The sequence below is a fragment of the Puma concolor genome, chromosome E1, assembly GCF_028749965.1.
Source record: "Puma concolor isolate L17-30 chromosome E1, mPumCon1.1.hap2, whole genome shotgun sequence".
NCBI lineage: Eukaryota > Metazoa > Chordata > Mammalia > Carnivora > Felidae > Puma > Puma concolor.
This window is the reverse complement of record NC_141680.1, coordinates 10,104,056-10,128,122: the sequence shown is the minus strand read 5'-3', so window position 1 is coordinate 10,128,122 and position 24,067 is coordinate 10,104,056. Positions and strand designations below refer to the sequence as shown.

The window sequence follows — 24,067 nt, the reverse complement described above, 5'->3', positions numbered from 1 at the left end:
GCCGGGTGTGTTCTAGAATGCTAGCATTGGTGGGGACCAGAGAAACTTGACTGAGGTCGCAGGGCAGAGACGAGGGAGGGACGATGGGAACGAGCTGTGAGGAGGAACCCACCTGAGACACTGCTTCAGGGTGGAGAGGAGCAAAGCTCCGGAAGCAGAATTGGTAACACTACCGATTTGGATGTCGGGAAGGACGGAGGAGGGTGTGGGTGCATTTCCTGGATGAAGGTGGGTGGTAAGGGCAATAACTGAGTCCCAGAAGGAGGAGAGGGCACAGGTTTGGGACAGAGATGAACAGGAGCTTGATTTTGGACTTGCTGGATTCGGAGGCCCTCAGGCTCTGCCAGAGGAGTTGAACATTCTGCAGCGTGGTGCTCAGGTCTGGCGCTCAGGGGTCACGGAAAGGCTTGAAAGTTAAGGGTATAAGGACCAAAGGTGAAGCCTTAGGAGCCCGAGCTTAGCCAGGGTGGGCGTGAAGGACAAAGAGAGGGCCCGAGGAACATTGGCCTCTGGTGGGGGGAAGGGGGGGGGGTGCAGGGTGGACGAGGAAGCGAAGTTACGTGGAGAGGAGGTAGAAGAAGGCAGAGCTGGAGACGCCTGGGCAGTGGCCGGGAGGACAGAAGAGCAGGTGAGGCCAGGGAGCCAGGCGTGCTGGGTGCATGGGGTAGGGGTGCCGCAGAGCCTCAGCGTCCCAGAGCGATCCTTGCCGTCGGGGTGCCGCGGCCCGAAGGGACAGGTCAGGTGGGAACGTATGGCCTAAGGAGGTCTGCGAGTTCAGGCTCCTCGTCCCCTCCTGCGGCATCTCGTCCAGTTTGCAAGGCGAGCCCTGCCTGACCAGTGGGGTGCCCAGGGTTCGGGTGGGAGAGCTCCCCAAGGGCTTCAGATCCTCAACTCGCCGCGCCCGACCGCGGAGTGGCTGCGGGGGGGTGGGGGGGAGGGATGCGGGGCGGGGAGGGGGTCGTGGCGGGCGCCCCGCCCGCAGAGTCCGGGCCTTGTCTCTGAGGCGGCCCGGGCTCTGCGTGCGCCGCGCTGCTTGGCAGACAGTGAGACCGCCCGGGACACACCCACAGATTTGGAGCCTTAGAGAAAGTTGGGGAACTTGACTTTGCCAGATAGCGCCACCGCACGACGCCTCGGGATCCATCGCTGGCTCCCGGCCGCGTGCTGCCGAGACCCTCGTGGCCCCGCGCGGGCGCAGACTTGGGCTCGGGAGAAGGGGCGGTGCTCCGCCGGGGGTCCGAGACGGGCGGGCGCCCCGGCCAATGGGCGCCGCCGCCTCCCCGCGGTCCCGCCCCCGGAGCCCGGGTCCCGAGGGCGCGAGCCTGGCGGGTCAGACGCGGCTGGCGGACGCGCGGTGCGGGCGCTTCGGCGGCGCCCACGCGGCTGCCCCGCGCCTAGCGCGGCCCGGGTAGGCGACGTCGGGGCCGGGTCGGCCCGGCCATGCCGCTGGAGACTCAGGACGCGCTGTATGTGGCGCTGGAGCTGGCCATCGCCGTGCTGTCAGTGGCGGGCAATGTGCTGGTGTGCGTCGCGGTGGGCACGTCGAGCGCGCTGCAGACGCCCACCAACTACTTCCTGGTGTCCCTGGCGGCGGCCGACGTGGCCGTGGGGCTGTTCGCCATCCCGTTTGCCATCACCATCAGCCTGGGCTTCTGCACCGATTTCCACAGCTGCCTCTTCCTCGCATGCTTCGTGCTCGTGCTCACGCAGAGCTCCATCTTCAGCCTCTTGGCCGTGGCCGTCGACAGGTACCTGGCCATCCGCGTCCCGCTCAGGTGAGGCGCGCGGCGTCCCCGACCCCGGGGCCCCGTCGGAGTCGCGGAAAGCACTGCCCGCTCCAGGCCCAGGTTGCTGGCCGAATCGCGGCGGGGCGCTCCGACTTCGGGTTCCCAGCCTAGAGGGACACGTGCGCCGGGCTGCCCAGACCCTCTTGGTGCCTGAGACAGGACCCTGGAGGCCGCTGCGCCCCTGGATGCGCACGTGTTTTTAGGGGGACCCGCGTAGGGACAGCGCTAGGAGTTCTGGGGAGTGTGGTCCCCGGTCGCCGGCCCGCGGTGGAAACTCCGGGGAAAGCGCCACCCCAGCGGGCTGGTGGGGCACGGGCGCATGAGGTTTGGTGATCGTATCTCCTCCTCTGTGGCGATAACTGTTTCCTCTCACTCGTCACCCGCTGCCGACCCAGAGCGGGGCCCCCAGACTGTTTCCTTCCACCCCTCATCTGCAGTCCAGAGCAGCGGGCAGACACGACCCTGTGCGTGCTGGAGGTCCGGGAGGCTGGGGCGGTTCCAGGGGACAGCTCTGAACACTGGGGCTTTGGACAGAATGGACACGACTCGAGACCCAAGTTCTGAATGTACCTGCCACAAAATGCGGGCGGGGGGTGGGGTGCGGCTGGGGAAGGACCCAATTAACTCTAGGGAACACTAGGAGCATCTGTGCCTGCATGCTAAATGGGGACTCAAATCACCTCCGTACACTTTAAAAGTCAAAGTGCTGCCCCGTTGGCCAGCACAAACAGCCTGAGAGCTGCATGCCCCTTGTGTAACCTTGTTTACCCTCCACTGCCCTGTCCCAGCAGGGCGGGGAAGTGCCACCTGGATTTCGGAAAACTGGAAAACTTAAGGGTGGTCTCTTTCACCCAGTGAGAAAATGTAGGGTTCAGGGGATGAAGCCCCAGGTGTAGCTGATGATCAGGTTCAAAGCTGAGCATCTGAGGGGCACCTGGGTGGCTCGGTGGTTAAGCATCCGACTTCGGCTCAGGTCATGATCTCCCGGTCCTAGTCCACGTCCAGCTCTGCTGACAGCTCGGAGCCTGGAGCCTGCTTCAGATTCTGTGTCCCTCCTCTCTCTCTGCCCCTCCCTCGCTCACGCTCTGTCTCCTGTCTCTCACAAAGAAATAGATGTTAAAAATTTTTTTAATAAAAAATTAAAAAGGTGAGCACTTGAGGGCAAGAGTATCAGGGAACCTTAGGGCTTATTAAAATTATTTTCTGTCTTCTGTGCCTGGGCCTCCTATTCTGCGTTAAGTGAGCTTGGGATCTCTTTGGGTTAGAGCTGAGAAAGGAAACTGAGTCACAGGAGTAGGTGGGAAGGGAAGGAATTTATTGAGGCAGTTGATATTAAACTTTTATCCTTCCATTCTTGCAGTGATTCCAGAGGGTAGGTACCTGCCTCTTGTGGATGAGGGGATGGTGCCCCTGGGAGATGAGTCTTGCTCAGGATGGTGCATCTGGAATGAGTGTCAGAGCCAGGACTTGAACTCAGAGTTGGCACCATATTCCCACTGTGCCTTGCAGGGTTGTGTGTGGTGTCAGTGTTTGGGATGTGGGCAGAAAGCGGAGTGCTGTTTCTGGAAGCAGATCCTGCCTGCAGTAAATTGGTGGTTGTAAGGGATATGTGTTTGAAGGAATTGACCAGGAGAATGTTCCTAGAAGCCTCTTTAGCAGGCAGACATGTTGAGCCTGCCTGTTGTGGGTTGTGTCCTGGGTCCCTGGTTGTGCTCCTGGGAACAGGAAGCTCCTGCTTGGCCGGGCTGTGAGCCCAATCTGCATGTCTGGGCCTTTCATGTACTGCTGCCCTTGGCATCTGACCAGGGGGCCTCATGCATCCCATCAGGTGTGAAAGAGCCCAGGGATATCCGGGACTTGGGGCCGCATGGCATAGTCTCTTAGGAGTCACCTTTCTGCCTCTTGGTCTTCATGTTTGTTACTTGATGGCCTTTGGGACTGTTTGTGTCCAGCAGGCAGTCACAAGCGCCCAGCTCACCGGGAGGTACTGGAAGGATCCCCTCTGCCCCATGGAGCCGGAAGCTCCATAGGAGTTTCAATCTGTTAGTTCTTGTCCTGGTGTTGGGTGGGGTCTTAGAAAAAAAATGGGTGTGGGTGTGTTAAGGGGAAAGAAATGTGAATCACAAGCCCCTAACTTCTTTGCATTTGCCAAAGGAAGGAGGGTGAGATGTAGGAGAAGGACGGGAAGAATGGTCAGTGGAGAGGTGCAAGGGCTCATCTGTGCCTGCCCACGGGAGTTCAGAGGTCTGGAAGAGGTGTGTGCCAGCAGCCCTAACTCCCAGCCCCAGGAAGGGCACCTGTCCCTGGCACCGACCCCCCACCCTCAAAGGCTGAAGAGGCTGCGGGTTCTCAGGGCTCCTGAGTGCTCCTGAGGGCTGTTGCCCGGGCCGGTCGGTCTTCTTCCCTCAGCTGTGAGCGCTTCCTGCTTCTGGGGAGTATGACACCCCACCCCCAGCAGGCTGAGATGCAGATTACAGGGCCCTCCCGGATCCTCCTGAGTCAGAATCTGTGGGGTGGGGCATGGTGGGGGGATTCCAGTTATTGGTATCTTTAACTGAGGAACTGGCAAGTCCTTGGACCAGTTCACGGGTGGGGGAGGGGGGCTCCAAAGGCATCCGTGCCCCAGGGCTCTGTGTGAGGCCAGAGTGGTCGGCTGTAAGCGCAGCTCAAGGCCGCGGAGACCGTAGCCCCCACCTGCCGCCCGGTTGCCAAGGCGTTTAGTAACATTGGGGAGATCACAGTGCAGAGAGAAAGGGGAGCCCCAAGGTGATGCCAGGCACAGAAATGACAACTTTGGCTGAACTTGAAAAGGAGGAGTGTCTGCTCACACCAGGCACTGTCCCTGGTCTTCAGAGTGAGGGGTGTCTACAAACAGAATCTAGTTCAGGTCCACGCAGTTCTGAGGCTGGCCCTGGCAGAGGGTCCCCTCGACACCGGTGCAGAGTTGGGGGGCAGCACACGCAGCAGAGCTGGGAGTGGAGGCTCCCTTGCTGCTGGGGGTGGGGGCGTGCCTGGGGGGAAGGGGAGGAGGGAGGAGGTGGGAGCCTGTCGGGGTGGGGTGAAGGCGGGGAGGAGGGGGAGGTGGGAGCCTTCAGGGATGGGGGTGGGGGGCATGGGAGGGTGGAGGTGGGGGCATGCCGAGGGGGAGGGGAGGGGCCGTGTCTGCCCACAGCTGCTCCCCACCCCCCTCACTTCACCCTCAGTCCACTTCACCTGGCAGGAGTACTTCCTCCCCCCTGATCTGATCCGGTTCCCCTTTGTGCCACACCCCCAGTTGAGCTGTGTGGCAGGGTGACTGTGTGACTCGCCTCTGTCTGGGGGCGTGCCCTGCCTTGCTCCTGGACTCAGTGTCCGGTGGTGTTGAGTCTCCAATCGGCTGAAGGCCAGCTGTTTCCCCAGTGCAGCTGAAGGAGGGTGTTTTCCAGGGAGTGTTTTGTTGGCTGGATTGGTCCTCTGAATGGAAGAGGGTGTGTCTGTCTGTTCTGTCCATGGACCCTGACCCTGTCACCCTCCCTGTTCCCTTTGCTACATGGAGGCTTTAAAGTTCTTGTTCCAACATGGCCGGTCTGTGAGGTGGGGACTGACATCTTAGCAAGACTGCCTGGGGTGACATGTGTCCTCCACTGAGGCTCCCTTAGCTGTAGGGTAGGGGTTGGCAGGGGTTTTGGAGTGTTCTTACAAAAATTTTTTTCTTTTTCTTTTTTTTAAAGTTTATTTTGAGAGAACAAGCGAGTAGAAGAGGGGCAGAGAGAGAGAATCTCAAGCAGGCTCTGTGCTGTCTCGGGGCTCGAACTCACGATCTGTGAGATCATGACCTGAGCTGAAATCAAGAGTTGGATGCTTAACTGACTGAGCCACCCAGATGCCCCCCCTTTTTTTCTTCTTTATAATTTTTTTTAACGTTTATTCATTTTTGAGAGAGAGAGCATGAGCGGGGGAGGGGCAGAGAGCGAGGGAGACACAGAATCCGAAACAGGCTCCAGGCCCTGAGCTGTCAGCACAGAGCCCGATGCGGGGCTCAAACCCACAAACTGTGAGATCATGACCTGATCCAAAGGCTTACGCTTAACCAACTCAGCCACCCAGGCACCCTGCCCCTTCTCTTTTCAACATTGTACAAATCCCATATGATAAAATTCATCTTTAGTGCTGTTTTGAAGTAAAGCTAGGAAAGATTTTCAGGTCTGGGTCGCATCCCTCCGGCCATCCCAAGGACACTCCTTGGGAAGTCCTCTGTCTTGTGCATCAGTGTCCTCTTTCTCTTCCAGACCATTCCCATTGTAGTGGGTTGCATGGTGGCTCCCCCGAATGACGTCCATGTTCTAATCCCTGGAACCTGTGAATATCACCTGATGTGGGAAAGCAATGAATGTTCCCTTACGCGGATCTTGGGAGGAAGAGTTTATCCTGGATTAGCTATCTGGTGGCCCCTAGATGCCATCACATCCTTGGAACTAGACACGCAGAGAAGAAGGAGGAGGCCAAGTGAAGATGGAGGCAGAGATGCGGGGTGGGGGTGGGGGGACAGCCACCAGGAGCTGGGAGTGGGGCGGATTGTGCCCTAGAGCCTTGGGCGGGGCTTCCGGCCCCTAGAGCTGTGAGGGGCCACATCTGTGCAGGCCTGTGTGGCCCTCCGCAGTAAGCTGCTCCCATGAGCCATCCTCCCACTGCCTCCCCTGGGTCGCCCTGCGGTGCCTCCATTCTGGTCAAACCTAAAGGTCACTTCTGGGCCCCATTGCACACGTGTTCTCAGTAGCTCCGGGTCAGCTCCGTCGGTGGGGGGGGGGAGGGGGGCGTGGAGTCCACCCGGCCCCCCCACTGCCGTTCTCCAGAATGCTGCCAGAGAGGAGGGTTTGAGCCTCAAATCGGATCCCATCAGTCCCCTGCTTAACCCGGGCCTCAGGATCCTGTGCTAACTGGCTTCTGCCCACCCGCCTCTCGCCCCTTCCCGCCTCACCCACACAGCCCCGCCGGGCCGGGCTCTTTCCCCAGCTGGTGTTTGTGCTGCCTCTCGCCTCCTCGCCTGCAGAGGCTTCGCCTGGCCCCTGAGCTTGTCTATCACTGACTCTCCCTAAAGTACATCTTTCCTTGGTCGTGAGTTGTAGTCCCTTTCTGCCCCGAGCAGGAGCTCTGTGACCCCTGGGAGGGGCTTGTTCTTGAATTCCCGCCCCCAGCCCTGGCATGCTGCCTGGCATGGGGTAGGCACCCATATTTTGGGGGACTGTGTGAGTCACTGGGTGAAGAGCTTGTGCTGGGGGACGCTGGCACAGTGTTGGGCGGGGGGACAGTCTGAGATGGCCGATGCAGGCAAGGGGCAGAGCTCTCTGGTAAAAGGATGTCAGAAAAAAGATGGTCCAGAAGTTTTAATGAAGGAAGGGGGGGACACCATCTTCTGACAGGCTGTCACAGGCCTGAGGGAGAACGGGGAGGAGTGGCCTTTGGAGAACCAGCAGGTGCTGTGGGTGAGGGCCGGCCAGGGGAGAGCAGGTTTGAGTCAGTCCTAGGGCCATCCTGTTACCCGCACAAGGGAGCGTGGCTCTCAGAACTGGAAAAAGTCACCTAGGACTTGGGTGCCCCTCTGCTGTTATAACCCCCGCCCCCTGTGAGTGACACTCCTCAGCCCTGAGCCAGCACATTAAACCAGCAGCAGATGCCACAGTTGCTGGAGTCTGAGCCCATGTCCAGAAGTACTAGTGGGAAGTTCCAGCCTGGCCCAGGGCTCGTTCCTGGGTGGGTTAGTTCCTTGCCGGCACAAGCGTCTGGTCTGGTCTGGTCAGTAAGGCCCACAAGAGCTGTCTCAGAACCAGGGTGATCCAGTCTGGAGGTGAGGTACCTGGAGGTCCTGTCCCCTCACTGGGGGTAGCATCCAACCAGCTGGACAGTCATCCAGGAGCATCTGGGAGCCACAGGGCAGCCTCTGAGGACTCAGGATTGTGGGCAAGAGCACCTGAAGGGTCGGGGAAGGAGGGTCCACCTGGCCATCTGAGGCCAGCCATGGCCCGGAGCTCCCGTGCAGATCAGGCCACAGCCTGTGCCACTCTGTGTGTGTCTGGAAGGGACATGGCCCTGACTTAGTGTTTTAGCAGCATTTCCATGGAATTCCGAAAAGCATGGGTGGTTTGCTCCTTTGATCATATGGCGAATGAGTGTGTGCAAAGGGACAGAGGTTACCGACATTTTCATAGGACAGGCAATCTGTGCTCCTTCCTCTGTGACTTCATGCATGGGGTCTCCAGCCTCTCGGGCCCTCCCCGCCACGCACTCGCAGGACCCAGTCTCCACATCACACGCTCTTTTGTTCTGTCTGCTTGTGAGCACAGCATGAACATACATATGCTACAGGGACAGACACGAGGACGTAGGTCCTCAGCTACTCCAGACATCAGAATTTTTAATATTGTGGACAGCAGCCACTCAGAAGGCTTTTCTGCACATCTGGCCCTACACGTGCCTGATCTCCTCTAACCCTTACAACTCTTAGGGGGGCAAACTCTGTTACTTTCCTCGCTTCACAGATGAGGAAATCAAGGCTCAGAGGGTTATGATCAGCCCAGGGTCACACAGCTGCCACAACGGTGTACTATGTCTTTCTGGGAGCCCTTAAGCCAGCATGCGAGCGGCTGGAGGGAAAGTACCATGGTCGTCCAAGAACAGGTGAGGGGTCCCTTCTAGCAGTGGGTGGATGGGGACACCAGCAACTTGTGATTGGGACTCTGTAGACATTGTGCAGGACAAAGAAGATTGTAGCTAGGCAGTAATGTGGCCGAATGAGGGAGAAGAAAGCTGTACGTTGGCCCTCGTGCGTGAAACGGCACAGAACTGACGGTGGCGAGGACTTGTAGAGGATCTCCTGCCTGCCTCCTTTCTCCTCAGATGGTGAAACGGAGGCCTGGCCTTTCCTAATGCTCGAGTTCCTTACTGACCCTTCTGGACTTGGGCTCCGGACATCGTTACTCTCCCCAAGGGCATCAACAGGTTGTGCTCTTGATCTCTGAGGCTGACAGGCTGATGAGACGCTGCCTTGGGCAGCCAGAACTTGACGGCTGGTAGCAAATGTGCCTTCGTTGAAAGAATTCAAGTTGAGAACAGAGTGTCACGGGCTCCGTGGTGGCCCTCTAACACGTCCTGGGCCGAAGGAGGGGGAGTGCTTTTCCTCGAGGGCTGAAGCTGGGGTTTTGTATGGGGGTGAGTGGGAGAAAGAGAATTTTGAGCTGAGCTGGAGCCACGTGCAAAAGTCTCCCCTCCCTCGGCCCTCACCAGACCATTTCTGTTGGCATCTCTTCCGAGGGTCACTACCCTCTGGGTGACACCTGGGTCTGTGCTGCCATCTTTAAATAGAATCTGTTGACTCTCTCCCAGGTCACGGGAGGGCCACACGCCCTCTTTCCCACCCTGGTCCTCCCAGTTTTTTGTTACATGTGGATATTTTTCTGGGGATCATATTTCAGCCCCGATTTCTAATTCCATCAGTTGTAGGCAAGATCTGTTAATTGTCAAGAAACACGAGGAAAAGTAAACCACCAGCAGGCCCCCGCGCCCCCGTGTCTCTCCGCCTCCCATTGGCTTTCAGCACCCTGCCTACCCAGTGGAGGTTTTACTTTCGAAAAGGTAATTCATGCTGTTGTGAAGAAACCAAGTGTTTTACAAAATGACAAACTGTGGAAAGTCAGTCTCCATCTCTGATCTGTGGTTTCCCAAATTGCCCATCAGCAGTAACCGCTGTTTCTTGTGCCTTTTCCTACAAGAATGCTACATTGGACACATTCAGATTATAGGAGTACTTTTACATTATCGAGGTTAATGCCATTTGCATTTTATTCCGTAACTGTGATAACGTTTCCTGAACCCTGCGGAGAGTTTCTGAAAACTGGAAACCGATGAACGGCATTTTGAATGTCTGACTTGTGGATTTATTCCACCCCAGAGCAGAGCAGAACGATTGGACTAGGGCATGCACTCCCATCGCTAAACTCTGCGTCCCCAGGACGCGGTGCCAGTGGCCAGGTCAGATGAATTCTATTTTTTAGATGCTATCTGCTGCTCAAAACTACCCCCCACTGTAGTTGGCTTCATGTTTAGATGGTGAGTTACCCACCTGGAAATTAAGAGAAAGTTCCAGGAAGAACATGGCTTCCCAGATCCTTAGGATGATCCGACTTCTTCATCATCCCCATTGCTGGCTGACCTAACGGGCCCTCTCGGCGTGCCATACGATGGTCCTGTGGTGTCTTCCTGTACTCTGGGAGTTGTTCTGCCGTTCCCCACGTTCCATGTTTTCTTCCCTCTTTCTGGGATTCCGTGTTTGTTTGTCTGTATACATACCCGTAGGTGACTTTTTCCAGACATGGGAGATAAACGTTCTAGGGTCTTCTATGCCAATGGTGTTTTTATTTCTCACGTGTCACAGATAGTGTGACTGGATGCCATTCAGAAGTGTAAAGGCATTGCTGCAACGCCCAGTGGTGCCCAAGAAGTCTCATGTGTGGTGATTCCTATTTGTAACCTGTACTTCCTCTCTGGAAGCCATTGGGACCACTTGCCTTTGCTTGGTGTTCTGGAGGCTGGGTCTGAATACTGACTTTCAGTTTTTCTCCTTCACTGGGGGTGAAACTTCCTGGTGAACCTTCCCAATCTGAAGACTTAGGTCTGTCTTTAGTTCTAAGATTCTGATAAAGAATATTTTTTTGATCCTTTTCTTATCTCCCTTTTCTCTGTTCTTCTGGGATTCTTTTTTTTTTTTTTTTTTTCAGTTTTTTATTTATTTTGAGACAGAGAGTGTATGAGTGGGGAATGGGCAGAGAGAGAGGGAGACAGAGAATCCCACGAACCATGAGATCACGACCTGAGCTGAAATCAAGAGTCAGACGCATAACCAACTGAGCCACCCAGGCGTCCCTCCTCCTGGGATTCTTAACTGATGCATGGAGACTTTTTCTCCTTGACTGATCTTTGTCTCTTAAAAGTTCTCTTAGATATGACTTTCCAATAGTTTAACTTTTTATTCTCCTCTGGAAGAATTCTTTGACTTTTCCTCCCTAGTTACCCTATTTTTTAATTTTATTTTAGCATTCATATTTTTACTTTTGAGGTGAAAACTTTTTGAGTCGGTTGTGAAAAAAACCTCTTTTGGATCCATGAGGTTCAGACAACTTCACAAAGTGTATATAATTGAAACTTCCTCCCATCCCCTCCTCCATCACAAGGTCTCAAGCTGCAGTTTGGGGAGAGAGTGGAGAGTGAGGGGTCAGTGCTCCATGGGAGATAGGGGACAACAGTAGGGCCAGTGAGGCAGCCCACAGCTGGTCCACAGGCAGTCTTCACCTTGATTCGTGCTTGTCTTTAAAGCCCCTTCTGGCACCTGCTCTCTGCTGGCCTGGAGCTTCTCCCCTGGCCATCTGTTTCTTTTTCTTTCCTTTAAAAAAATTTTTTAATGTTTATTTATTTTTGAGAGAGAGTGAGCAATCAGGGGAGGGGCAGAGAGGGAGGGAGACACAGAATTGGAAGCTCCAGGCTCTGAGCAGTCAGCACAGAGCCCGACGCGGGGCTCGAACTCACGGACCGCGAGATCGTGACCTGAGCCGAAGTTGGATGCCCAACCGGCTGAGCCACCCAGGCGCCCCGATATGCGTAAACTCTGAATGTCTGCACCGGGGGAGGTTGATGTCTGATGCCAGCCAAAGGGTCTGACAGAGTTCGGGGCAGAGGGGCCATCGGTGAAGCTACACAGCCCAGAGACGAGGACAGGAAAGAACCCTAAGAACCAAATATGGGCCCTGGGACCACAGTCAGCGAACAAGGACCAAAGACGTGGCTCGTCAGGGCCAGGCAGGGTGGGACTTAGGGTGTGAAATAAGCAGTCAGCCTGTGTGATTGCCCATTGTGTCTGTATTGACACCACAAGTTGAGTGAGGTGTTGTGACTAGAGGCTGGGGTCTTTGGGGACAGGCTTAAGAGGACTTGCTGACTTGGTTGGATGTTAGGCATGAGGGAAGCGGGAGGAGTCCAAGGTGACTCCTGAGATTCCTGGGCAGCCAGGTGGCACCGTCCCCCCAAACATGGGGGCTTCGGGAAGGCGTTGCATGGGTTATGGGTAAGGTGCCTGCAGGTTGAGCAATAACAGTAGGTGGTTGAGTTTGGAGCTTGGAGAGTCTGGGCTGGGTGGTCCTTCCACCTGGCTCTGGACACACGTCTGCCTGCTTCCTGGGAGCCCAGCAATGTTCTTACTCCCAGCCTCGTGCATGGCAGCCTCTTGGTCTGCAGGCTCCTTCTGTCCACTAAACAGATTCAGGCTTCTTTCTTTTCCCCTCTCTGAGCCTCACCTTCTTTGGTTTACTGCCTGTTTTGCTCCGGTCCTACCACCCACAAACTTCCAGGAGCAGCTTTTTGTATATGACGTCTTGATTTCCAATGCTAATTTCAATACCACTGCCAAACCTGCTGGTTTTTTTTTTTAATTAAAAAAGTTTAAGTCAATTAATTTTTACTTAAGGGATTTTATATGTGATTCCTTTCACTGCCAATCACCTTAGTTCCTCCAAAGTCAGAATTCTAACCTTCAAAATAGCCCTTTTAGAATGAACTTTTGTTCAATCCACAGCTGTCCCTGTCAGTCCATAATTCTTGGCTTGGGCTTCTTTGATCTCCATTTGAATACGGACATCATTCACAACTTCCCCTCCTGTAATCTTTGGGATCCACTTTCTTTGGGGTCACATGTAGGTTCAGAGTAGATGGATCTGTCTGGTTCTCAATTTCAGACACCCTCTAAACACGAATAATTTCCAATCCTATCCACCCCTACACTGTCATGCCCTCGAGCTGTACAGATTGTTGGTACATGCCAATACCTGAGATTTCAAAAATGTGACTGGTAGGGGGTGCCTGGGTGGCTCAGTCAGTTAAACATCTGACTTTGGTTCAGGTCATGATCTCGCGGTTTGTGAGTTCGAGCCCCACATCGGGCTCTGTGCTGACAGCTCAGAGCCTGGAGCCTGGAGCCTGCTTCGGATTCTGTGTCTCCCTCTTTCTTTGCCCCTCCTGCGCTCACACTATGTCTCTCTCAAAAATTAAAAAAAATAAAAAAATTTAAAAAAATGTGCTGTTAGATCTTTCATAATTTTAGATGATCGAGGTCCTGGAATTCTTTCCCTCAGATCTAACACACAGTTCTGTGAATAAAGGAAACCACATGTATGCTCTAGAGGCATTTCCAGTGATGTAGGTCTGCAGAATAAATCCCCTTGGGATAGACCTCAACTGCTTTATTTTTTCTAACGTAGAGAATTATAAAGCTTTATTGAAAGACATTAAAGAACAGGTCCTGTCAGGGCACGTGGGTGGCTCAGTTGGTTAAGTGTCCCCCTTCGGCTCAGGTCATGATCTTGCAGCTCGTGGGTTCAAGCCCTGGGTTGGACAGCTCAGAGTCTGGAGCCTGCTCTGTATTCTGTGTCTTCCTTCCTCTCTGCCCCTCCCCTGCTCGCACTCTGTCTGTCTCTCAAAAATAAACATTAAAAAAAAAAAATTTAGGGGCGCCTGGGTGGCTCAGTCGGTTAGGCGGCCGACTTCAGCTCAGGTCATGATCTCGTGGTCCGTGAGTTCGAGCCCCGCGTTGGGCTCTGTGCTGACACTGCTCAGAGCCCGGAGCCTGTTTCAGATTCTGTGTCTCCCTCTCTCTCTCTGACCCTCCCCCGTTCATGCTCTGCCTCTCTCTGTCTCAAAAATAAATAAACGTTAAAAACAAAAAAATTAAAAAAAAATTTAAAAAGAACAGGTCCGGTCATTTACACTTCTGAAATCAGTCCCCAATCACTTCTCTTTGGTCTTGTCTCTACTTCTACCCTGTTCCAGGAAAATCCTGTGTGGTCTCTCTGCATCCGTGCTCACCCTTTTAGCCCATTCTTCATATAACAGCAGTCTTTCTAAAATGAAAACCTGATGGCACCTCCTTTTGTTTACGTAATATTCCCAGTGCTTTAGGATAAGGGCCCAGCTCTCTTGACATTATGTCTGTTTCAGCCCATCACACGAGAGGGCAAGCGATCTCAGTGTGTCCCATTATTGGGTTGCTAAATCTCATCACTGGGTTACAGCTGTGTCTGCCGGGGCTTTATGTTTTCATAGCCCGGGTTCATTGAGGATTCTTGCCTGAGTACGTTATTACCATGTAAAATGGTAATTTTCTTTCTTTTCATTCCTTCCACCTTTATTGGTTGGCATTCTTCATAAAGAAGAGTTTTGCCTTTTCTCTGCTCTTCCTTACATTATTTTTTTAAAATCTCACTATGGACTTACGGAATATTATTTTCATTCAATGTGTTATCATCCATTTGTGTTTTTCATTTTGAGGCCCAGAATTGGCCAGTGGGAGCCCATTCAAATTCACTTCTGTAAACGTTCTCATCAATTTTGTGAGCACTTCCTTACTTCCTGCCACAGAAAGGTTTTTCAAGCTCACATTTTATTTTCCACCTTTAGATCAGCCATTTTTCCGAGGAGCCCGATTTCCTTTTCAGTGGAGAATGGTATGGGTCCGTGTTCTCATTGCTACTGGAGCGTCACTTTTTCTAGGCCCTCACAATGAACAGAACTAGGAGATTTTCTTTTTTTTTTAATAATGATTTGAAGAACTCTTGCTTACAGTAGAACACCATCTAATTAATGAGTAGGAATGCTTGAGTTAAGTCATCATTTGGCAACAATCATAGTAATAACCCGTTCAGGCAAGAATCATCAATAGGTGCTAAAACTCATTGGTGAAAGTCTGATGAGAAGCAAGATATTTAAAGTCTCGGAGTATCTATTACAAGATATCTACTAATTACAAAGGGAAAAATAGTCACAGTGGAGAAATCTGGCAGACACCATGATAACCAGGTGATCCAAGTTGACATCATCGGTAATGGGACACATCGATAATACATGCCTCCTGATGTCTTCTGACGGTTTGTGTATTCAGAGGCCGATGCTTTTGACAAATAATGTTGTATCTGAAGCAGTGTGTTTTAACCCTAGCCATGGGAGAGGAGACAAGGTATTTTTTTCTTCTCTTGTTCGGTGTCAGGCAGGGGCCCTTTCTCTTAGGGACTCTTATTTCACTTGAAAATCAGAGTCTGGAGCCCAGCAACCATGATCTGTCCCTGGGTCACACCCGATACGTGAAACCGTAATAGGAGACTCACCAAAAAACAGCCTCAAAGATGAACTCTGGGAGACCTGGTCCTGGTCTCCATCCTTTAATCTCAGTGGGTTTAATCGCTATCAGACCATTCTGGACTGTCTCCTTGCCATAGTAAGCTGGTGGGGAAAACTTTCTTTTCTGCCACCCATACTCATCGTCCGTTGTTCTTGGGCGACTGAGAAGGACACCTGGCATTCTTTCTGACCACCTTTACGTGTGGCAGTGGTCTCAGCTCAGGCCCCAGTCAGGTCCATCGCTGGGATTCAGACACGTCTGAACTTGTTAGAGTAGAGGAGAATCCCCTCCCCATCCCTGCCAGGAGCCGGAGTAGCTGAGGGCCCCAGCCTCATCAGAAGCGCACAGCCTGAAGGTAAGCTCTGGTGACCATAGCCTGTTATCTGCTGGGTAGGCAGGCACTGTCCTTTTGTCAGCCTGCCCCGTACACTAGAGCCACGACCATCCCAGACCGTGACCACGGGGACAAGGCAGATGGCCCTCAATACATTTATCGTAAATGGTAAATGAGAGACCTTCTTCCCACTCCCAGACCTGAAGTTCATATAGACAGAACCAAATAGCGTCTCTTCTTTCTGTGTAAGAATGGTTTTATCTGTTCTTCAAATGTTTCATAGAATTCATTTGTGGAGTCATCCGGGCCTTAAGTTTTCTTTATGGGAAGGTTTTTGGCTATGTATTCTATTTCTTTGCTAGATACAGTGCTATTCAAATTCTCTTTCTGTCCATGACAACTTGAAAACAGAAATTTTTTATGTTTATTTATTTTTGAGATCGAGACAGAGTACGAGTGGGGGAAGGACAGAGAGGTGGGGGGGGAGGGAGACACAGAATCTGAAGCAGTCTCCAGGCTCTGAGCTGTTAGCGCAGAGTCTGACACGGGGGCTCGAACCCACGAACTGTGAGATCATGACCTGAGCTAAAGTCAGACGCTCAACTGGCTGAGCCACCCAGGTGCCCCTTTAATTTTTTTTTTTTTTTTTTTTTTTTTTTTTTTTATGTTTCCATCCATGACAACTTTTTAAAAACCTTTTTAGTTTGGTACCATGAGAAATCTGAAAAACGGAAGCAACTACTCCGCGTAAAGATTTCCCTCTTTTACAGACGGCCTCTTGTGAACTAGAAGCTGAAGCTCAAGACTGTTCACATGCTCCCCCCGCCCCGTGCCTTGTTTTGTTTAGAGCTACCAAGTGGGTGTTAAAACACGTAATATGTGATTAAGAAGCCAGAGTTCTGTTCTCTTCTTATAAACTCAGGCTTCTATTCAGCACTTGTGTGCCAGGCCCATTATTGGTGTTTTGGATTCAACAGTGAACGAAACAGGCTTGCCATTGCGCATGCTTCCGCGGGAGGAGACAGAAAACAGGGCTTCGTGGGAGGTATTTGGGGAGGGGTGCCGTGGGAACCCGGAGGTGCCCGGGGAGCACAGCAGTGGACTTCGGTCCACACTGGTCTGCTTCTGTGCGAATTCCCGCAGCGTGAGCTCCGGTACGTGTCACGGGTGAAGAGGGAAGCGTGCTGGCTCAGGGCACACTGCCTTGGTTCATCTATGGATTCTTCCAGGAAAAAGGAGTTGGGATGGGGGAGTAGTCTCGTGGTTCAGCAGAAGACGAAAAAGCCCTCCATTTGACTGCTGTGTCGCAGGAGCCCCTGTGGGCTCCCAGGAACGGGGAGGAATAAAAAAACAAACGGTGCCCGTATCTGGGCCTGCTTCCTCAGAAAGCCACATCCCAGCCTGTGGTCCTGGCGTGGCTGGCCGCCCTGCCCACCGTGCCCCACTTCATCACAGCCCCTCAGCTCACAACAGCTCTTTCATCTGCATTGTCTGGGCACTTACTGACCTCGCTCTCATTAAAGTTTCGCCAGAATTTCTACTAGATTTTTGGGTTGCGTTTTAATATTCATTGTGGCAGCCTCTAGCTCCGCTGAACTGCCTGCCCAGGTGATCCGAGTTAAGTCGTCTAGTTAGGAAATTGTGTAGGTTTTGAGGGGTCTGCCCTAAGCCCGTTTTTACAGGAAGTCCTGTCATTACTCGTGTGCACCTTTAGAGAATATGAGGTTTTCTAAAACTGGATTATTTACACGCTTTAAAGCAGAAATGTTTGTCTTAGAGAGGAGTACGATTTGTGAGCCAAACAGAATATAAAGAAAAAAGTCCCTAAGCAAACAGGAAACGATTCAAGAAACAGCAGCAGAACTCCATATGCATTCACTTAAGAGATCTGTATTCGTAAAGTGTTCTGAACACATTGTATCTGCTGAAGGTCCCAACAGCATGGAAGGTAGTTTCTGCAGACACTTTTATCCCCACTTTTCTTTTCTTTTTTAAAGATCTTTATTAAAAAAAATTTTTTTTAATATTTATTTTCTTTTTGAGAGAGACAGAGACAGAGGGCAAGCAGGGAAGGGGCAGAGAGAGAGGGAGACACAGAATCCTAAGCAGACTCCAGGCTCCATGCTGTCAGCACAGAGCCTGACATGGGGCTTGAACTCACAAACCATGAGATCATGACCTGAGCCTAAGTCAGACACTTAACTGACTGAACCATCCAGGCACCCCCTCCCCAATTTTTTTTAATGTTTATTTTTGAGGGGTGGGGTGCAGAGAGCAAGGTAGACAATCCAAAGCAGGCTCCAGGTTCCAGGCTCCAGGCTCTGAGCTGTCAACAGAGAGCCCAACATGGGGCTCAAACCCACAAACCATGAGATGGTTTGGACACACCACAAACCTGAGCTGAAGTTGGACACTTAACCGACTGAGCCACCCAGGCACCCCTAAAGCTTTTATTTAAAAAAAAATTTTTTTTTCAAAGTTTTATTTATTTTTGGGACAGAGAGAGACAGAGCATGAACGGGGGAGGGGCAGAGAGAGAGGGAGACACAGAATCGGAAACAGGCTCCAGGCTCCGAGCCATCAGCCCAGAGCCCGAAGCGGGGCTCGAACTCACGGACCGCGAGATCGTGACCTGGCTGAAGTCGGACGCTTAACCGACTGCGCCACCCAGGCGCCCCTAAAGCTTTTATTTTTAAGTAAGCTCTACACCCGACATGGGGCTTGAACTCAGGACCCAGAGATCAAGAGTCACACGCTCCGGTGACTAAGCGAGCCAGTTGCCCCAGTGTCATTTTTTTGATGCCAGAGCACAGATGCTGCACAGCCCCCGGGCCACTGCCCGGGGTAGCTGCCCTCGGGCATGTGCTGAACTAGGAGCTCCTGAGAGCTGAGCACTCTGATCTCTGAGACCAAGAAGGTGGCCTGATTTGAGCCAAGGCTGCAGAGCCAGAGAGGGAGGAGACCCTGCCCCAGAAATAGGCCAGCACTTGTTATGCGGCACTTGGCGATTCCTCTTTCGTTATGTAACCTCAGCGTCCACACTGTTCCCTTTGTTGATTCCCCCCATGTGACTGTTTTCCTATCAATCTCCTTAGCTAATGAGCCCCTTCTATGGAGAGCGGGTGGATCACAGCACCGCTTCGTGCACAGCAGTGCATTTCCCAGAACGTGGACTTGCCCAGAACACCCTTTTGTGTGGGATACAGTTGTTCCTGCTTGTTTGGAATAATAAAGCTGCTTATGCTTCCTTTATTCATCTCTTCATCGCCTTTTATTTACACCTCCTGTGTTTGGGGCAGACGTCCGGCTTTGCGGCCCTTAGTGCTGTGTTCGGGGCCCTCCGTGGCAGAGCAGAGACCAGCATAGGGGCAGATGCAGGAAAACACTTGGCCCCTGCCTTTCAGGAATGTTTTGGGGACATACACACACACACACACACACACACACACACACACAGGAGGATGTTCTGGGAGCCACTGGTGTATAAGGAGCAAAGCGTGAAATCTGCAAGCAAGAGGTGGGGCCAAGGAAGGAGGCCAGCATTTAGGAAAAGGATGGGGGCCCAGATGGAAGGAGATGAGAAGACAGGGCAGGAGGCTGCTAGAGCCTTCGTGAATGCCAGAGACCCCGGAGGTCATCCCTTCCAGCATCCTGCCCAGTGCAGGGACACCTGTCTGCTTTCTCCAACATCTCTATCTCCCACCTGGGCCCAGGCACAGGCCTCATGGATACTGTTGTGCCATTATAGGTACTGGAGCCCCAGCGCTAAAGTTGCTTTCATTTCTGGAGCCCACGCTGCTCCTGTGGGCCTGGCTGTGTCCTCCAACAGAATACAGGAAGTCTCTTTGCTGCCTTTTAAGGACTGCTTCCCAAGAAAGTAGCAGGGCCCCCATCCTTCAAGTCTTTAATTCCCACGTGGCTGGCTCCACAGGGGAGGCTCCCTGGACCCAGCAAGCAGCTCTGGCAGGGGAGAAGGTGAAGCAGCAGACCCACGGCTGGCTGCGCCCATGGTGGGCCTGTGGCTGAGGGACCAGTGGAGGTGGGAGCTGGGATCCGTGGAGGAGTTGTATGTTCCCGAGCAGGAAAACGACTCCCTTTGGCAAAATTGGAGTCAGATTTGTTTGAGTTTGTGTCCTGACTGCAGTCAGGGGCAGAGGCCAATCACGTAACCTCTCAGAGCCTCAGTGTCTGCATCTGTAAACAGGAGAGAGAGCAGCCCTGACCTCGGAGGCCTGGTCTGAGTGGGATGGGTGGGGCGGGCTGTGTGGAGGCGGCGCTTAGACAGCAGAGGCTCCGTGTTACTGCGGTTCTGTACGGCTGGGGGAGGGGGCCTATAGGTACAAGTCTCCAAAACCTAGCGTTGGCTCGTGTGGTTCAAAGGCTGCCAGAATGTTCCCATTCTATCTACCAGTTGGGAGGAAGTGAGTAAGGAAGACTTGTCTTAGATTAAGTGGGAATGATGGGGCGCCTGGGTGGCCCAGTCGGTTAAGCATCTGATATCACGGTTTGTGAGTTTGAGCCCGTCAGGCTCTCTGCTGTCAGCATGGAGCCGACTTTGGATCCTCTTTCTCCCTCTCTCTCTGCCCCTCCCCAACTTGTGCGCTCGCTCTCTCTCTCTCTCTCTCTCTCTCTCTCTCTCAAATAAATAAATGTTTTTAAAAAGACAGGAATGATAAACTTTTTTTTTCTACTTTAGAGTTTCAAGTGCCATTGGCATATTAAAGATGAAAAGGGAGACGTGGCTTCAGTGTCAGCTTTAGCCAAGTATTTAGCCCAGCCAATTAACAATAATTCAGTTAATTTTCTTCTTTTTTTTTTTTAATATTTTGTTTATTTATTTTGAGAGAGGCAGAGAGAATTCCAAGCAGATTCTGCACTATCAGCACAGAGCCCGAGGTGGGGCTCGAAGTCACAAACCGAGAAATCATGACCTGAGCTGAAACCAAGAGTCAGACACTTAACCAACTGAGCCACCCAGGCGCCCCTAATTGTTAATTTTCAACCCCACAATGCTCTCTACATTCCCTGGCTGACTAGACCCAAAGTCCCACCTCGCCTTCCCAAGCACTGCGCTCTCTGGGTCACCACCGCACCCCTATTTCTTTGACCTCTTCTCTGAACGTTCCCTTGGCCACCTGGCCTTGACCCAGATCTGCATCCCCAAGGACACGGTTTCCCCTATTTCTGCTTACACCTAGACCTCAGGTGGGGACTTGGGCTTGAGCTCTTTCTCTTGGTTCTCTCCACTCTCCTTTCCAGGGTAGACATGGAACTTTGGTGTTGCCAATGTCCAGACACACTGCCCCTGTCCTCTCCCCGCCCTGCTGCCACCCCCCCTGCTCCCCTTATTTGTGCCAACCGTACCACCCACCCGCACCCTGGTCTCAAGTCTTTGGTCTCCTCAGTCTTTCTCTCTCTCCTTTGGTCTCCCGATTCCACGATGCAGCCTGTACCTCATCAACAACAGTTGTTGTACCACGGTTAACCACTGTTAAAGCCACAGTGGCCACCATCCCGCCACATTTTTTTTGTTTAAAAAAAATTTGTTTCAGTGTTTATTTATTTTTGAGACAGAAAGAGACAGAGCATGAGCAGGGGAGGGGCAGCGAGAAAGGGAGACACAGGATCTGAAGCAGGCTCCAGGCTCTGAGCTGTCAGCACAGAGCCCGATGTGGGGCTCAAACTCGTCAACTGTGAGATCACGGCCTGAGCTGAAGTCAGATGCTCAACCGACTGAGCCACCCAGGTGCCCCCCGCTGCACTCTCTTTGCCACATTTTTCTAGTGAGCTCCCACTTCCACTCCCGAGACCACTCAAGGGCCCTAGCCATGCCCTCACCCTCAGGGAGTGAATTTTCTTCCCGAGCATCTGAGGGGACAGCAGCTCTCAAAAGGGCTGCTGCCCCTGCCTTTTGACCACCCAGCCCTCCCCTCCTGCGCTATCCCTGTTGTCCTTACTTGAGCCACAGCAGAGAAGTGTCCCTTCACATGTGCACTGGACCCACACCCTCCAACCTCCTCAGGTTCGTAGCTCCCTAATAATCTTGCCTTTTCCCTCCATCTTCTCTCTCTACTGACTGTCTTCATCAGGATACCGACACCCACTGTTCTCTTGATGTTCATCTCCTTGCAACCCATCTTCCCTTCTTGCTTCCCTAAAATTCAGTCTCCATACCATGAGCTTTATAAAACATAAGTTACTACCATTCCCACTTAAATGCCTTCAACAGCTTCCCAAGGCATTTGGAATATCAAAATCGAGTTTCCTTCCCATGGCCTGTGGCTGGCCCTGCCCGATCTTCGGTCACTCACATTTCCTTTTGCTTCTTTAGGAAAGTGAAATCCTTTCCTGTCCGAAAGCCTTATTCCATTCTCTCTGCCTGGAATGCTCTTCTCCCCACTTTTCAAATTTTATACTCCTTTGAAACCTTTAGCTCTGCTTAAGAAGCCTTCCCTGACATCCTATGTCCACAGTCTTCCTGTTTTTCTCTTATCTGCCTCCTATTCATTTTGGTTTGGCCAAACTCATTCTGATTTGTAATTACACATCTGCGTGTTTACTTGTTTACTTTCTGTCTCTTTCGTTAGCTTTACAACCCACGAGGGCTATGATTATGTTTCCAGTGACAGCAGAGTGTTTGGTACAAAGAAAGAACTCTGCATGAAATAACAGGGAAGAGAGGCTGTGTTTGGGGGTTCACAAAGTGGTGACCAGCTGCTCCCCTGATGGAATCTTCTGCTTCTCCTTATCTAAGCCAATTTAGCATAAAAGTAGTTTGTCACGGGCGTCGTGGTGGCTCAGTCAGTTGAGCGTCCGACTCTTGATTCTGGCTCAGGTCATGGTTTCACTGTTTTGTGCGTTCAAGCCCCACGCAAGGCTCTGTGCTGGAGGTGTAGAGCCTGCTTGGGATTCTCTCTCTAGTCCTCTCTCTGCCCCCCCCCTGCTTGCGCTCTCTCTGAAAAATAAACATTTATAAAAAAGGTAGTTTTTCACATTTGCAGCATCCAGCAGCTTTGTGAATTCGTTTTGTTTTGAACTCTAGTGGGAAGCCACCCCGTGATCCCTCCATGTACAGAATACTCGGTGTCTAATACTGCTTTAAAAAACGTCAAGTACAACAGCAGTGTAATATGGTGCAAGGAACACAGGCTTGAGAGTCCTGACCTAGCTTTGCTCTTTGGTTCTCATATTGCTTTTGTCACTCACAGACTTTGTATCGGTTTCCTCATTTGTAAAACGAGAGAACTCCGCTTAGAAGAGAGAAGAGTCCCTTCCAGTTCGTATGCTTTTGGCTGCAGGTTACCAGTAGCTTCAGAAATCGATATTTAATGATCTCTTAACTAGAACGTGGAGCCGCAGCCGTGATGGTTCTGGGGTTTCTTTCCTTCTGCTTTGCCATTTGCTTTGTCTCCAGGCCAGCCCGCGTGGTCATAAGATAGTTGCTGCAGCTGTAGGCACCACAGCCTCCCGTAAGAGCATCAAGAGCAGAAAGGGATGGGCATGCGGAAGGGCTCTCCTCATGGGTCTCCCTCCTTTCATCAAGAAGTAAACATCCTTCCCGGAAGTACCCTCGCAGACTTCCTTTTGTCTCGTTGACCAAACCACCTCATTTATCCCCCCTAGACCATCTCCTACAAGAGGATTTGCTTAGCCAATATACAGTTCATCCCGGCTCAGGACTAGCCTATATTCAACAGTACTTGATTAAATACAGTTGAGTCCTGTGAACAACAAAAGAGAACGGGCAGCACTGTTGATCTCTGAGGACCTGCCTCATAAATCTAAATTCCTGTGATTCTAAGTGCCTGGCTTTTAGGGAGGCTGCCTTGTTATCCTGCAGAGACTAATAGCTTCTCTGGTGAGGTAACGGACAGGAATAACATTTTTGTAAGGAATGGCTGTACATTCCTGAATGAGGAAGGGAACAGAAAGGGTTTAGAAATAGATGGATTTCTTGGCTAAGGAAAATTCAGTGAGCAACTGAGCCCAGCAGGTCGTTTGTAGTAAAGGCCCCACAACTGAGCTGCCAATTGCTGAGAGCTGCCCTTCTTGGGAGCAGAAAAGATTAGGGATCATGGTCACTTACCAGTCAAGGTCTCTGTTAACCTCCTCAACAAACGGTACTGGTTCTCCTGACTGTCCAGGCCATAGCATCAGGTATTCCTAAGTAGAATCTTCTTTTAAACCGATTTGACAACAAATCAGATATGTATTCATAATGGCCATATAATTAAGAACCCACTATATATGTCAAACACCGTGCTAGGCCCTGGGATACCAATACAAAGGGACAAGGTCCTAGTCCTCAGGAGGTTGACATTCTAGTTGAGGGGAAAACACACATAACAGATAAACAAGCTGTATGCCAGGTGTGTGTCTGGGGCCAGAGAGTGGGAGTGGCGTCAGCCTGAGAGGTGATCAGGACAGGAGGTGAGCCTTGAAATAGGAACAGGTGTTTCATCGGTGTTGCGAGCAGCATGGGCCGGGAGGGAGCCGCTGGCTAGGCATGGCAGGCACTGGGTAGGTGGGGCTGAGGCCTGGAGGGTTCTGTGGGTCATGCTGAGAAGTATAGGCTTTATACTGCAGGCACAGGAAATTGGACACTTCCCGTAGACAGGTCTTAAGGTAACGTGTATCGAATTAGCTCCCCATTTTCTTCCTAGAGGTTAAGGAAGGATTTTCTTTCATTTCCTCAATACGTTACATTGAATACATATTATTGATCAATTATTAATAGCCAACTTTATAGCTTTG

At 52.0% G+C, this 24,067-nt stretch overlaps 1 protein-coding gene and 1 non-coding gene across 2 annotated transcripts in view; one reads left to right on the top strand and one right to left on the bottom strand.

Moving 5' to 3' along the window:
- The first annotated feature begins 1,347 nt into the window (after window positions 1-1,347).
- ADORA2B (adenosine A2b receptor) overlaps window positions 1,348-24,067 on the top strand; it is a 32,250-nt gene continuing 9,530 nt past the window's right edge. Inside the window, exon 1 of the mRNA XM_025920420.2 lies at window positions 1,348-1,775. Within this exon, the coding sequence (XP_025776205.1) occupies window positions 1,441-1,775 (335 nt within the window). The 5' untranslated portion in view covers window positions 1,348-1,440. The remainder of the gene's footprint in view (window positions 1,776-24,067) is intronic.
- On the bottom strand, window positions 12,915-13,044 carry LOC147574060 (small nucleolar RNA SNORA18). The gene has a single exon (XR_015244422.1). It is a non-coding gene; the product is annotated as a small nucleolar RNA SNORA18 (small nucleolar RNA).